We start from the raw sequence: 15,686 nt of genomic DNA on the forward strand, positions 1-15,686 counted from the left end.
GAATTTTATGGTATGTGGATTGTATCTCAAGAAAGTGCTTATTAAAAAGTTCTGTTCAGCCTTTAAAAAAACTGTCCCTGGGCCCAGGCTAGGCCCTCCCTCTCCCTCAAGATCAGTGTGATCCTGGGGAAGTATTCAATGACTTTGAGCCTCAGTTTCCTCATTGGTAAGTAAGGAATATTTATCTTCCAGGGTGGATATGAAGACTCAGTTACATCATGCATTTACAAGTGCTTTTGTAAGCTGTTAAATTCAATAGAAAATTTAGTTAATATCTGCATTTTTAAAGGATTGCATTGCCAACAAGTATGAAAGTCCTTGATTCCTATTAAAGGAATTTTTTGTTTCACAGCTGGAGAAAGTGTTTTGGCACTAGCCTGAGGATCTCACTCTGAAATCGTATGACAGATGGTTTTTAATCTTTGCCTTTGGCAAAATTTTTAAATTTGCCCATTTCATCCCCCACTTCCCACCCTGCCTTGTTGCTTAAATTGTTCCAGTTCTGATCACCTTATCCATCAATTGACAGGCTTCTTGCATCATTTTGCAATCACCAGGGAAATGACTGATTTAGGTAAAGGTCACTAGTAGATGCTAAATCCTTTATAGAAAGCGGTGGGGGAACAGGATGTGCACACGGCTCCCTGGTGACTGTGGGACCAGTAGCTCCACAGGGGCCACCCAGAGCCCAGGAGGAGAACTGCAGGCTTAAAAAAAAATCTGAAGTGTAGTTCTAACATGTAGTGAATGATTGACTTTTAATGCACTGGCTTGCTACAAGCCAGTTTCCCTTGTCACCCTTTACAAAGACCTGCTCTTGACTTTAAAGCCTCAGTAGGAACCCAGGAATTGTTGCTTTTTTGAAGTCTCCAGATTTGACATCCTGCCTTGGCACTGGTTTACAGAGTATCTCATCTCCAGTAATTGAAAAGTTTATCTGTGTTGACTGTAAATCACATCTTTACTAATCCCAGTGTGGATGACAAAACTCTTCACCTGGGGCAAAGTCCCCTCTTGGGGCTGCACCACATCTGCAAGCAGATCCCAGAGGGCATTTTTTAATGGCAGGGTAACTGTGTCTATGCACATCAATTACTCAGTGCCTGCTTACAGTCAGAACTCAGAAAAAGAATTGATTTAAAAAAAAAAGCCAAACCAGTACATTCCCAGTCTGATTAATTCAAATCAATTCAACATGAAAAACAGGAGTGGGGACATAATTAATAAACCATGACCAGCACAAGGGACAGTTTTGATCCTGGCCTCTGTGAAAGTCTCCAGGCACATCAATAACCTCCCAGGGGCCCTGGTTTCCAGTCTGTGATGTGGGGCCAAGATATTGCAGAGATGAAAGATGGGGTTGAAATCCAATGGGGAAAAGTTTAAGAAAATGGCCTTTTTGGCAAAGAGCTAATAAAAAAAAATCCAGTAGTTCCTACTTCAGAAAAAAATTTTTTAACATATGAAAGCTTTGGAGGCCAAACAAGGTAGGCAGATGCTGGCCAGGCTGCACACCACTGCTCCTGTCAGCTGGCCTTTCACTGTAACAAAGGCAGGTCCTGAAGAGGAAGAACTGTGGGCTCTGGAGTCAAGAGCCACCTGGGTTTAAATCCCAGCTCTACCACTTCCAGCTCTGGGACCTCAGGACAGCTCCTAACCTCTCTGAGCCTCATTTTCCTCATCAGCAATGTGGATGTAATAAAAGCCACGTTAGAGGCTCAGGAAATGCAACTCAAAGTGACACAGCTGGGATCGGACCCCAAACTGCCTGACTCAAAGCCCATGGACAGGACCTGAAAGATGCCTCCCAGGAGGGAGAATTCTCCAGCCCCGGGTGAGCACATCCTCTCCCTCACAGACACGTGCCCCTAAGCACGTGGGAAGGTGAGTGTGGGAATCCTAAAGTCCCCACAGGAGAGAAGATCTGAAGAAAGGAGAGGTGGGGGTGCTGGTCATGAGACCCTATTCTAGACCCTAGAGAGGTAGGAAGGAGAGACAGTGAGGTGGGATTTAGCTGCACTCATGCTGCAGGAGAGGGAGGAGCTCTCTGGCAAATGCACCGGAAGCTCTGGCCACAGTTCCCAGGAGCTCAAGACAGTCGGGTTCATGGGGCCAGTGGGATGCAAGCTAAGGGGGAGCCAGCAGCCTGGAGGAAGAAGGAGGTTTAAACACCTATGTGTGCACGTGCACACACATGCCCACACTCTGTGTGGCTGAGTACTCTTTCTGGGCCCGTCTATACCCAGGTCCCAAACCGCAGGAAAGGAGTCTGGCCTTCTGAGTAAGGATGTGCCAACAGTCAAGTCAAGACAGAGCAGGGGGAGGGAGGGAGCCCCTCTTCTACCTGTCTGGGCGGTGGAGGCAGCAGTGTCCATACTGTCAGGGGGAGGCCTGACCACTCACAGGTGATGGGGCTGAAGCCACAAGGGAGACTGATGGGACGTCAGAGGTGGCCACAGAGGGAGGCAGATGCGCTGAGGAGGCGGTGAGCTCGCTGCCCTGGAAGTGGTCAAGCAGAGGCTGGCCCCCTCGCACAGTTATCATAAAGGGACTCTGGCCTCAGGTGGGTTTCCCACTGTTCAGGCCATTTCCAATCTGAGATTCTCGAGTCTGTGGACCACATGTGATGGCAAGGAGGGATTTAGCATGGTTTTCTCTAAGAAAAGCTGCTCTGGAGCCCAAGTCAGCACTGATACCAAGGGAAGGGATGGGTGGTATGAGCAGATGTCCAGACTGGCCCTCTAAGCAACTCCAGGAGGGTGCGCAGGGGACCGTCATAGGACAAGGCAAACCAGAAACAGTGGGCACTCTGAGACTTTGGGACAGGATGAAGCGCAAGGCACCAGGTTAGTCTCCCTGAGAAAGCCACGTGTGCCTGGGGGCTGAACCAGGCCACTTCCGGAAGTGATGACAAGGCCCCGGGGTGAAGGCAATCAGAGCACTTGTTGGGTGGGAAGTTTGGAAAAACCTCGTGACAGGCAGGCCCTGGGACTCTGCCTGACAGACAGCAAAGACAACCTTATCAGCTGATGCAGTCTGCTCTTCTTCACGTTTCTCTTCAAAAAGCTCAGGACATGGACATTTTTAAGAAAGTAAGTCCAAGCTGTTCTGAAGAAATGGAAAAGTAAAGAAACAGAGACAGAAGCCCTGGCTGGCAGAACAGCCTGGTTTTGGAGCCCACACCGTGTGTGACAAAGGAACTGTCGTGTCTCATCAGAAAGCCACAAGCCGTGACTTCTGGGAAGCGGTGGAACTAAGATGAAAAATGAGTTCTGGTAAAGGGCAAAGGTTTTCAAAGGGGAAACAGAATGACACGGAAAATTCCAGTACTGTCAGCTTCATGGCAATACCTGGAAAGGTGATAAAGTCAACTTTTAGTCCTTCTACCTGCAGGCAGCATGGGACGGTGCTCAGTGACGGGCCCTTGTCCCCATTCGGCAAGGGGAGGGCTAGTCTGCCCTGCTGCATCAGCGCCAAAAGGGAGAATCGCCCCTTTCACATCTTAATATGCTCACAGTCACCCCACCACAGGGAAGAACAAAGAAGGAAATCAAGGAGAGTTCATACTACAAACAACTTCTCAGGCTGGATACCCCGGAAGTGGATAAATACTGGGAAGATGGCTATTAGAGGCTGGGAGTGGGGAGGCAGCAGGGACCTCAGGGCAGGTATTTGCATCTATTCAGCTCCTGGCCCAGATCAGCAGGTTCCAGATTTGATAAGCCATAAAGCACTTCTTTCCCAAACAAATTCTTTACAGAAGCTCTACATCTGTGAGATGGAGGAAGCAGCCTCCCCTGATTGAAGCATGTGTGTGTGTGTGTGTGTGTGTGTGTGTGTGTGTGTGCGCGCGCGCGCGTGCGCGGGGTGGGGTGGGGCGGGGTGGGGTACAGAGCGAGGGCAGGGAGGTGGGCATTTCATCTACCAGCCTCCCCCTGTGGGGCCTGTGGCCTCCTCAGAACTATCAGAAAAATCACTGGGCTGGATAAAGGAATTGAGAACACACTCATTGAATGACATTGATAACGATTCAATAAAACACAAGGAGGCAGGAATGATTTTCATAAATAATCTTGAACATAGGGAAAAAGAATTCACTAGATCAAAGTACTAACTAACTCACAATGGCCAGTGCAGGCAGGCAGGTGGGCTGTGCCCCCTCTTCTGCTCCCCGCTGACCAGATACACGTGAAAATCAGGGAACACGTGAAATCAGGAAAGCTCAGACTTAACCAGAGCCACTAACAGAAGAGAAATCTGTTCTCATTTTAAAATTGTAGATGACATACAGCTTTGTTTCTGATTTGAATAGGCTAATGAAATACCTCAAATGAACAACCAATGATTTTGCCTCAGTTAATTACTTAAAAAGAGGAAAGATTCTTTCTGGGTTTCTGCAACAGAACATTTAAGAGGCCCTTTTAGCCATAGTGTGTTTTTTCTCTAGGCTGTTGTGACTTCTTTTATTGCAGTAAAATATTCGTAACAAAGTTGCCATTTTCACCCATTTTAAAGTGTCCGATTCAGTGGCATTAATTACATTCATATGTGGTGCAGCCATCACTGCTATTTCCAAAACCCTCCGATCATCCCAAACAGAAATGCTGTGCCCATTAAGCAATAACTCCCCATTCTCCCTTTGTCTGCCCTTGGTGCCCTCTTGTCTACTTCCTGTCTATGAGTTTGCCTCTTCTAGATATTTCATGTAAGTGGAATCATACAATATATGCCCTTTTGTGTCTGGCTTCTTTCACTTGGCATAATGTTCAAGGTTCATCCATATGTGTTCACCCACATAGCATGTGTCAGAACTTCATTCCTTTTTATGGATAGACAATATTCCATTGTATGGACAGACTTTTGTTCATCCATGCATCTGTTGATGGACACACAGATTGTTTCCACCTTCTGTCTGTTGTGAACATATGGTGTGATTTTGTAGCCATGAGATAAAGAAAGTGGGACTGCCCACTGGGGGCCATGGTGGGTGGCATCAGGACAAGCAAAATGGAAAGGCAGGAGGCAACTGAACACAGAGCCTTAGGAAGGAGCTGGTGCAGATGCAAGGAACCAGGCTTAAGCCCTATAATGCAGTGAGGCCACTGGCCGAGTACACAGATCAACTTTCCAACTGACCCTGGCCTGCCCGCCTCTCTCCCAACGTTCACTTCTTTACCTGCTCAGTGGGAGGGCTGGACCACACCAGATAATTCCCAAGGGCTTTTCCAGATCTAACAATCAGTCTACTAAGAACTTGACTCTCAGGTGATTTAAGTTAACAGCCTAACGAAGGACCCTGTTTGGAGGGTTGAGAAAGAAAGGGAACTGGGAGGTAGCAAAGGTCCAACCCTCTGGAAGGAGAACACGGTGCCCACCACAGAGTGTAGGAAGTAACGGTACAGCCGGCCTCCCAGAGGCTTGGCTCCGAGTGAGCATCAGGGAGCAACAGAGAAATGGCTACAGCAGAAGCTGGGAGGGCTTGTACTCGCTGGGCACTGAGTGTGTTTTGGACCAGGGTGGCCCCGTCTGGGAATTCTTAAACCACTGGGGAAGGAAATGAGGGAAAGGCTGGGTGAGCAAGGCAAATGGGAACCTGAGTGTTTCCTACAACAGACCAGACTGGCCTGTGGTCAGGTTCCCCTGAAGGACATTGCCTGGAGCGGGGACACAGCATGCCTAACAAGAGGAGAAGAACACAGACCAGGGTCTCCTGCCCACATGCCAGCTGCATGGTCCTGCCTCAGACACTGAGCTACTCTGCGTCTCCCTGTCATCTGTATGATGGGCAGCTCAAAGCCATCATCTCTACAGTTCCCCATCCCCCACCCCAGGGCCAATTTCAGGGCACATGGGAACTCTGAAGGGGAGGTCAGAAGAGATCTCTTCCACATGCTCTTCCAGCAAATGTTTGCTGACCACTACTGTGCCAGGCATTGTGTTAGGCGCCCTTCCTTAATCCTACCTGATACCAAGAGGAGGGACAGAGAAGTGACAGCACCATCTTCTTGTAAGGAGTCACAAATGATTAAAATACCCAATATAAATAAGGCCCCAAGGACAAAGGACCGCCACCCGCTGCAGTCCAGCTGCTGCCAGTGCCAGTCAGGAGTTGTGGCCCAGCCTCATGCACCCTGATCCCAAGTGTGACTTCAGGCTCCTGGAGAGGCCCCTCTAAGGCTGGGAAAGGAGGAAAGAGGTGACTGGGGGCTTTGGTGTAAGCTGGACTCACCTTCACACAGGAGTAGATCATGGATACAAATACCACCAAGGTCAGCAGCAGGAAACAGGTCAGGTAGAAACTCAACATGAACACAGAGCTGGAAGGGAAGAGGCAGGGAATTCCAGGGCTCTGAAAGGTCCTGGGAAACAGCAAAATGCCTCCACTTCACCTGAACCCACTGCTCAGTCATTTTCAGCCCCTGACCCACTGCAAAGGGCTTACACAGCCTTGTGAACAGATTCAGGACCCTTGTCCATAATGGTCTGGCTCCTGCCCTTCCCAACTTCCTGCACCTTCCTGGGGGAGCAGCAGCCCACAGGGGAGCTGAATGGAGAACTGACACTTGCTCAATATTTTGCTTAATTCTTAGCTATCCATAGACTTGCTTCTTATAGCTTACAAAGACCCATTTTAAAAATCACCTGGAAATTCCCTCAAGTAGTCACTCATGGCTTGATAAATAAGTGTGGAGGCTGAAAATGTATTTGATAAATGGCCATCATTTACAAAAATGCATCTGTCAGCAGCCCAACCAGACACTTTGGGAAACAGCAATGATGTGTCCCTTTGGAGGGCAGAGCACCTGAACCTTGACCCCTGCCAGGCCCCGCAACAAAGCCTGCTCAGCTTTGCTCCACTCTTCCTAGCCAGTTCAACAAGAAAATGCAAGGACCTCTCCTGGGCCCTTTTAGAGGCAGATCACAGGGATCTGAACTTTCAACAGAATCAGAGGGCCAGAATCCTCAGACAGAAGCTGGAAGTGACTTTCCATCCAGAACCACTTGTTAGCCTTCCTGGGTCAGGGGCTGGCAAGGTACAGCACACCCACCATATTGCAGGGAGATGTAGAAATTACTTATCCCTTTCAGGGACTGAGGGTAGCCTGGAGATGTCAGGTGTCACTAGCAGGTTAAAGACAGGTGGGGAACTCAAGAAGGCAGGTGGACACCTCTAGAGAGGCATTCAAAGGCATTGTTGTTCCAGGCTCCCCCAGAAGCCAGCAATTGGATATCTTAAACAAATAGACCAAGGGGAGAGAACTCTCTTCAGAGCGAAAGAAAGATCTTTAAACTAGCTTCTAAGGCTTCCCTAGAGAGAGGACGGCTAGAGAGGGTCCTCGTCAAAGCCTAAGCACTGGAACTGTGGCCAGAGGGAAAGAAGCTGCTGCAGGCAGAGCGGGGGCCTGGGGTAACCCAGCCCCCAGGCCAGGATGCAGAAAAAGAAAAGCAGCACAGACCCAGGATTACGCACCCAAGCTAACGGGACTGTCAGTTGCAAATGGAGACAGCGAGCCTAAATTGCTTACTTAAACCCACAGCTCCATTTCAATACAGAAAAATGGAGTGCTATGCAAATGAGCACCCACAATCCTATGAGCTCTGCACAGCTGCAGTGTGGGGGGCAATGGGCATTTGCTGTGTAACCAGAGTGAGCTGGCTGCCTGTGTCTGGTGTTCACCTGTGGTATCTTGACAGAGTCACAGCAGATACAAATATAAGGGCCATCTCTGTAACAGTGTCATTAAAAATAAAAGGCACTGAGTAATGGGACATGCCACCATCAGGTACCTCCTGACATGATGCACTCAGAAGGAAGCAATACCACTTCTGTGGGATTCTTGGCAGAAGTGCACAACTTCAATCTAATTATGAAAAAACATCAGACAAACCCAAATTAAGACATCTGTCAAATTAATTGGTCAGCACGCATCAAAAGTGCCAAAGCCACGAAAGACAAGTAAAGGCCCAAGTGTCACAGATTGGACAAGACCAAGAAGATACAGCAGCTTAATGCAGAGTGGGATTGTGGACTGGCTGTTGGGACACAGAAAGGCCACTGGGGGAACACTGATGAAATCAGAACATGGTGTGTAGATTAGTTAATAGTATCATCCCAGTGTTAATGCCCTGGTTTTGACAACTGTACTGCAGTTATATAAATGGTCAACATTTTATTTCAAAGTGAAAAACAGAAGGTGTTGAGTGAGAAGACTCTTCTAGATTAGATTAGATTTATAGGACATAATCAAATGCAGTCAGTGCATCCTAAGTAGATCATGGCTCTGCATAAACAAAGAGTAGAGGACATTTTGCAGAACAAAAGGGAATTTGAACGTGGACTTGGTTTGAGATGATCATAGAGTACTGGAGTTAATTTTGTTTGATGTATAGGCATTGGTGGTTAATAAGGAAAATGCCCTTAAAGCAGGTGTGCACTGAGGTTTCTTCAGGGGTAAAATGTCCTTTTGCCTAAAATTTACTTTAAGAAAAAAATCAGAAAAAATAGATGAAACAAAATTGCAAAATATTAACAATTGTTATATCTAAGGGGTGGGTGTTGACTATATTAATTGCTTTTCTGTATGCTTGAAATATTGCCTAATAAAAAGTAAATATATGCCTATGTATATATATGCATGCACACAGACATGTACACATACACACACACACACACACACACACACACACACAGAACAGTTTTCTTTCTCACCTAGGCATGACCCACTGTGACTGACTATCTGACAAACACTTCCTTTCCAAAAGCCCACCTTGGAGTGGATCCTCGGAAGCCACGGGCCTCTCCCAGGGGCAAGGCCAGGGAAAAGCCTTCAGAACCTGAAATCCGTTCTTTGAAATATCCAGAGCAGCTGAAAACCTTTATCTTTTGAAAATGTATTGATTTTTTTCACAAGAACCAAAGGTCATGCAGAAACAAGCCTGGTGAATAGTTTGGGTGATTCAGCGGGCAACCACGGTGTGGTTAAAATGGGGTGAGCTGGTAACGTGGTGGGAAGGAGGCCCGCATGCAGCTGGGCAGGCCCTGAGAGAAAGCTTCCGCCCTGGAATAAGCACATGGCCTCACCATCACAGAGGAGTCATCCGCCTTTATAGCTTCCCACCAAGGACGTGTTTGAAAACTTCTCTGCCTGCCTGAGCAAGTTCGGTCCAGATCCTGGCCTCTGCCTCCCTCCCAGCCTTGGAGCTCTGGCAGCCTGAGGAGGCAGCCCAGGGGATGGTGGGGCGGTACTCACTGGGGCACAATGGTGATCTGGACAAAGCTGATGAAGAGGAAGACGAGTGAGGCACACGCCACGTAGGCACCGAGTCGGTCATCCACCTGCTTGGAATACTGGGAGGACACGGGCAGGGTGAGGGCCCCGAGGCGCCGGCACTGTCTGCTGCAGCCCCGCTCCAGCCCAGACCCGGCCGGCAGCCCACTCCCAAGGCCTGGACACCCAGGACCAGCACCGGTGCCGGCTGTCAGAAAGCAGCCCAGAGTGCTGGAGGTGGTGGTGCCCATGGGCAGTGCGGCGGGCTTGTCAGACCAGAGGCTCTCTGCACGTGCCGGGGCCTACGAGTATCAGGGACACTATTATGGGAACCCCAGGAAGCAGGCACAGGACGCTGTTGTTTCTACTTCAGAGAGAGCAAGCCGGGGCTCAGAGAGGTCACCACTGTCCCAACTCCCGGTCCAGCTCCTCCCCCAGCTCCTCCCATGACTTGCACTGTCTATAGGCACAGAGGCCCCGGCGCGGCCACCATCGGTCAGCTCCCTTTGCTGCTGGTAAACAGTAAGTGGCCCCTCCATAGGTTTGCCTCCCTTGGAGATGACATGGCTTTATATAAGCCCATTTTCACTGAACCCCAGGGAGACTGCATGACGTGGAGCAAAGACCCTGGACCAGCGTCTGGCTCCGGCTGTCACTACTTCACTAGGCAGCCTAGGGCAGGTCACCCAACTCCTGAGTTTAGCTTTCTCAGTCACAATTTAAGGAGATGGGACAAAGAGATCTTGACTGCTTTATACTGTGAGGTTCCACTGCACCAACGGCAACTGGGTAGCCCATTGGTAATGAAATATAATTAATATATAGTAATAATAATAATAAACAAAAACAATACAAAGAGCAACTAACACTTACTGAACATCTTCTATAATGCAGATACTCTTTTATGTGTTTCCATACGTGGACTTGTTTAATCTTCACTACGATCCTATGAGGTAGGTATGTTAAGTATCCCCATTTCCCAGATAGGGAAACTGAGGCACAAGGAAGTTAAGATGTATCCCTTTCAACCAAGGAAGTCTCCCTAAAATTTCCTGGGAAGTGCAGCACCAGGGCTGGGGAGCTGAGGGGACAGGGGCTCTTTCCCTGGTGGAGGAGACAGGGACCTGTCCTGTTGCCTTGTCCCCTCCCCAGCCCTGCTTCTGCTGGGGGCCTCCTTCCCACCCAGGCAGCTGTACCTTCTTCTCTAAGTCAGGCTCCCTGAAGGTCAAGAGGAACTTGCGGACGTGCTCAGACCGCAGCCTGTCGATGCTCCTGGCGTCAATGGCACGGCCCAGAAACTCGTCCACTTCATCCTCTGGGTTGGCACTTTCCTGGGCATTCCTGGGGAGCAAAGAGGCTCAGATACAAGACAGGCTGACCACTGGGGGGCACTCCTAGAGGGCCTGCCCTGCCGTGCCACCCAGACCATTGGAGGGGCCCCACAGTCACCCAAGATCAGCACTAGTAGGTGGGCAATCCGGGACTGAGATCAGGACGGCCGAAGCCGAGTTCCATCTCACTGCTCACGTGCACAGAAAACTGCCCGAGTCTCAGCCTGCCAGCCGGAGAGCCCCACTGCCAAAATGACTCCGCTGACACATTACTATAGCATGCTAGTAATATGATTTATTATCGAAGGTTTAATTTTTTTCCCTACAAGTAACAGTCTCTGCTCTTCATTCTCCAGCTGTACCATCACCTTGAAATAAAAGCTGATACCTAGAGGCAAGACTTCTGCCACAGGGAGTGAGAACCATCTGTTGCCCAACCTGGCTCAGGGAGGTCTCTAGGAAGCAGGGTTCATGATCTCTGGGTACTGACCTAAAAACCCTATTTCTCAGGGTGAAGTGCAGTCCTTGAGTGGGATTTCTGATAGTCCCTGAGAACTGGAAAGTGGAGGAGAAGCAGGAGAACATTCCCTCAGGGCACTGGGATGTGGCCAAGCGCTGGCAACCGTGTACAAGGTCTGCATTTCCCTGGGAGCTGCATGTGTGTGTCTGTGTTGTGCATGCACATGGGCATGTGCAGAGTGTGCACGTACGTGGTTCTATGTGTGCACATGTGTAAGTGTGCAAATGGGCAGTGCCAAGGCCCGGCCTCTCTGCCGGCAGAGGGCTGCCACGCTGCCCGCCTATGAGCAGCAGTGGGCTTTGCTCACTCAGCCAAGACTATCTGGGCTCATTCCCTGTGCAGCTGGGAAACCTGGGCAGGAGGGCGGATCTGGAGATGTCCCCCAGGCTGAGGGAGCAGGAATAAAAAAGGGCACATTACTCACTTGTCTTTAGGGTCTTCAAAACCCTAAAAGAGAGGGATGGAGAGGAGAGGCGAGTGAGAACACAGAGGCTGAAATGCAGGCTCCCAGCTAGGCCCCAGGGCCAGGGCAGCTCATCTCTCTGCAGCTCACCATGGAGCCTGGACAGAGGGGACTGGCCCTCAGGAGTCCCTCCCTTCAGCAGCTACGGCTGGGTTCTTCCCACGGGAAGGCTCTGTGCTTGACGCTGGGGGTGCACTCACTTCATCTCCTAGTAAAATCCACATGTGTAAGTTCTTCCTGTCCCCACACTAAATTCTGTGTTATCTCAAATCTTCCCCCCACTCCTCCCAGACCCTGGGCTTGGTGGGTCCCCTCCCAATTCTGCCATTTCTCAGATGAAAATAAGAGACCACTCAGCTGATCAGTCCCCACACACGGGCACACATGTGCACACACACTCTCACCCTCCACCCCACTGAGCACACATAAAATCTCCTGGGAGTTCACAAGTATTGAGCTCAAGAAAATTAAACTCTGGTTGTCTCCAACAATTATTCTGGTATCTGAGAACCTATGTGTTCTTGTAGGGCCAGAGTTGGTTGGGGATCCAGGAGGGGGACCTGCCCGCCCTAGGTTGACTACTGCTCTGACGCTCACATACGCAGGGCAGGTGTGACGGTGGGAAGATCCCGTTCTGTCAACAACCTCAAAGCCCTATTCAAAGTTAATCCATAAAGTTTGCAAGAGCACAGATGAGTGTCAGGGTCTGACCCACCATGGCACAATGCAGGGAGGAGTCTCTACATGGGAAGGGAGTGGAGTCCAGAAGGCAGGAGAGGAGGTGACAAGCAGCTCTGGACAGGCAGTTTCAGGTAAGCTTGGAACAAGGACAGAGAGGACCTCTCGTCTCTGTGGCCCAGGGTGGAGCACACTGCCGGGCAAAGGCTGGGTGAACTCCAACTCCAAAAGGACACATCTCTCTTCAATTCCCACTGAGGACGTGGTTTCAAAATACAAAAAGCAGGATTTGTGTTGGTGTCCATGACCAGAGCCACCTGGCACTGAAATAGATGCCTGGGCCCCAGGGCCCCGAGGTGTTGCCTCTGCTCTCTGCCCTAGCTAAGACCTCCCAGGGGCTTCGCAGCCACCAGGTAGCAGGTTCAAGTCCCAACTTCGGGCTCTGAGCTCCTCCCAAGCTGCCTGGCCTCATCTTCTAGGACAAGCCAGGCCCTTCTCCTTGTCCTCTGAGAATTGCCAGGTCTTCCCTCCAGGCTGCAAGACCCAGCCCACTTCATCCCAGCCCCAGGCTGCAGGAGTTGGCGTCACTCAGATGACTGTTCGGTCTGGGGCCAGGTGCTTCCGGGACCCCTTGGAACGCAGGCTTGAGCAGGCAGGAGACAGCCTGGACAAGCCAGCTCCCCAGGGAACACGGCAGGCGCTGGTCTGCTGACTCTGTCACCAGGGCCGGCAAGAGTTCCACCCTGGCGCTGAGAACAACCAAGCTGCCTGTGCCTATGCTGGGCTCTCCAGCTCCAAAATCAACCTGGCATGTTTTTAATAAGTTCATTTCTGACTTTCTCCAGCACCCCAGTGGTCATCTGCTGGGGCTGGGGCTGGGGACCAAGCCCACTCTAAGCACACTGGGTGCCCTGTTGGTGTGGTGAGCTCAGCATCAGGTTCCCAGGGTGAATGGACGCCTGTCAGAAAACACTTTGGCATAAACCACGGCAGAGGGTCATTAAGAACACAGCCCAGCAGACAGGGTTTGAGTTCCCTGACATGAGGACAGTGGTCCTCAGCCCAGCTCGGAGGGCCCTCAGGTGGGTGCCCGCAGTATGTGCCTCAGCACTTCTGGGAGCAGCTCAGCTCAGGGGTTCTGTTTGTTTCCACGCCCTCTCCCTTGGACCTAAAGCAGGAGCAGAGGCCCTCTGGCTCGTCCACACTGAGGTGCAGGCTCCCGATCAAACACCGGCCCTGGGGAGGCTGCCCGTCTTCCTGGCCAGCTGCCCATAGAGAATGCAGGGTCGCCCTGGGCCTGGTTAGATGAACAGGGTCACGCCTGCTCTCCCTGTCAACCTTCTGACAAATAAATGACCTTAGAGCCCTCACTACACTCATGCCCAGACACCCTGCACGCAGCTCATCACCACAGTTTATAAGCCGAGTTAAAGCTGGAGCAAGATTTAAAGAAATAAAAGCACTGACCACAAGCTGGTACCTTTGCAACTGTTCTCAGTCACTACGTCTAATTCCCACTGCCCGCCCCCCACCCCCATCTTCAGGGGAAGTCAGGGTAGCTCTCCTTTTGCATATCTTTCTCAAACACTCCAGACACCACCAGCTGGGATGAGGGATGGGGAGCCTCTTCCCCCACAGCCTGCTCACAGAGGTGCCCCAGACCCCGATCTGCTGCGTGTTCTCTTCCCTTCTCACCAGGCAAAGCAATTAACACCAGGCAGAAGCCTGGCCAGCATCAGTCTGCTGCCTCCCCAGCCTGTCCTTTCCCCAGTTACAGCCCCACTGCTAATTCTTCCAAGGTCCCTTGTCCTGACAATGATTAATTTATCTGCAAACCAGTGCTTATAGTCCAAACTGCCTTCTGAGACTCAGAAATAACTAGGGTCCACTTACAACAAATATCACTAAAGAAAGGAAAACTTTCAAGGACTTTAAACTGAGAAAGTCCTACCAGCACCTTTCCTGCCTGGGGTCCCTCTTCCCCACGACCGCTCGCACCCTGCCTGTCTTTTCTGGCCCATGCTCCGTTGCCTCTAGCAGCCCTTCATCTCCCTCCCGCCCTCTGTCCTCTCCTCCCACCGGAACGAGGCCTTCCTCTTAGCATCCTGCTGGCCTCTTGCTCTCTCCTCTTCTTCTCTGTCCCCTGCCCATCCCACTTCCTGACCATCCTCGCTACGTGGTAGAGTCCACAGGAGATTATTAAAGGGCTGGGTGAGAACAGCTGCCCACCAGCTGCTCTTTGTCCTGGGGAGGGCCTGTGAGGGACAGTGGTGACTGGAGCCCCAGGCGGCATGGACGGGGTCTGTGGATGTCCAAGCTCACAGCCCTGGGGGGAGGCTGGGCCTCCCACTCTGCTCCCTCATGACCTGGTGTCATACAAGTTGCTTTTTTTTTTTACCATGAAAAGTTAAAATGGAGGTCTTGACTCCATTCATTTTCTTCTCCTGTACATTTTCCTTAAGCCTCTGCCACCTGCTACACGCTGGCTAGCAAAGAGGAGAGGGCTGGGTTCCATGCTGTCTGCTCCCTCAGACTCCTGGTTCTGTCTGCGGGCTCTGCTGGGTTCCCGCAGACTCTCTCTGAGCCCTGCTGCTGCAGCTTGAACCTACTCATCTGATCCACAGACCCCCAGTGTGGGGACCCTAGTGTTGGGACGCCCCCCCTTATTCTCTCCTGGCTCTGTGGCAGCTAAGTGGCCACACGCATACCACTCCTGCACCCTCTCTACCAGCCAACCTTTGCTCAGGGTGGGCAGCTCCCACCTGGGAACCGGGCAGCCGCGAGGGGTGTGCTCCACGTGGAAGCCAAGCTCTCGGATAAACAGAAAGCACTGCTGCTGTAACCTGACGTCTTGTCATCCCTCTTCCTCCTCTCTCCACCCTCAGAGCTCTTCTACCATCACTGAGCGCTCCCAGGCAGCGCACCCCAAATGAGCCCAACTCTGGCGTGTGCAGGCATGGCTGGGGGTGCCTGTGTCCTGAAGCAGGCAGGGTCCCCTGGCATGGAAGGGGCAGCACCCCTGCCAGTCAGCCTGCATGCCGCCCTGGAAGGCGGGAGTTAGCGGGGCTGATTCTCAGTGCAGAGGGCAGAGGGGACATCACCCAGCACTTGCCAAAAGCACTGGGATGGTTTCTGAGCAACTGAGCCAAAAGGATGTGTTTCAACCACTCTGGAAATGCAGCTGGTGTTGGAAGGGTGTCTGACAAGCTGGTGCCCACCCTACTCCCTGGGGCCTCCCGGACAGTGCCAAGAGGCCACCGGACGCTCTGGCTGAACCCTGGACCCAGCCAGATGGGCCAGCCTCCAGCCTAAGCCAGGGAGCTCTGCCGAGAGGGAGGCAGGAAGGGTGTCGCTGCTCTGTTCGAAAGCCAAATTTGGCCAAGAGACAGTGGGGTTCATGGAGAGAGCACGGGACCAGAAGTCAG

General features: G+C 51.3%; 1 protein-coding gene across 3 annotated transcripts in view; it reads right to left on the bottom strand.

Moving 5' to 3' along the window:
* ADCY5 (adenylate cyclase 5) overlaps positions 1-15,686 on the bottom strand; it is a 152,493-nt gene that overhangs the window by 33,345 nt on the left and 103,462 nt on the right. For 2 of the 3 annotated variants that reach the window (XM_057503356.1, XM_057503353.1), the window contains exons 9-13: positions 11,545-11,567; positions 10,466-10,610; positions 9,252-9,349; positions 6,226-6,317; positions 4,124-4,167 (exon numbers count right to left, since the gene is read on the bottom strand). In XM_057503356.1, coding sequence (XP_057359339.1) covers positions 4,124-4,167; positions 6,226-6,317; positions 9,252-9,349; positions 10,466-10,610; positions 11,545-11,567 — 402 coding nt within the window. The remainder of the gene's footprint in view (positions 1-4,123; positions 4,168-6,225; positions 6,318-9,251; positions 9,350-10,465; positions 10,611-11,544; positions 11,568-15,686) is intronic. The other variant, XM_036905615.2, reaches the window with a different exon arrangement.

The sequence above is a fragment of the Manis pentadactyla genome, chromosome 1, assembly GCF_030020395.1.
Source record: "Manis pentadactyla isolate mManPen7 chromosome 1, mManPen7.hap1, whole genome shotgun sequence".
NCBI lineage: Eukaryota > Metazoa > Chordata > Mammalia > Pholidota > Manidae > Manis > Manis pentadactyla.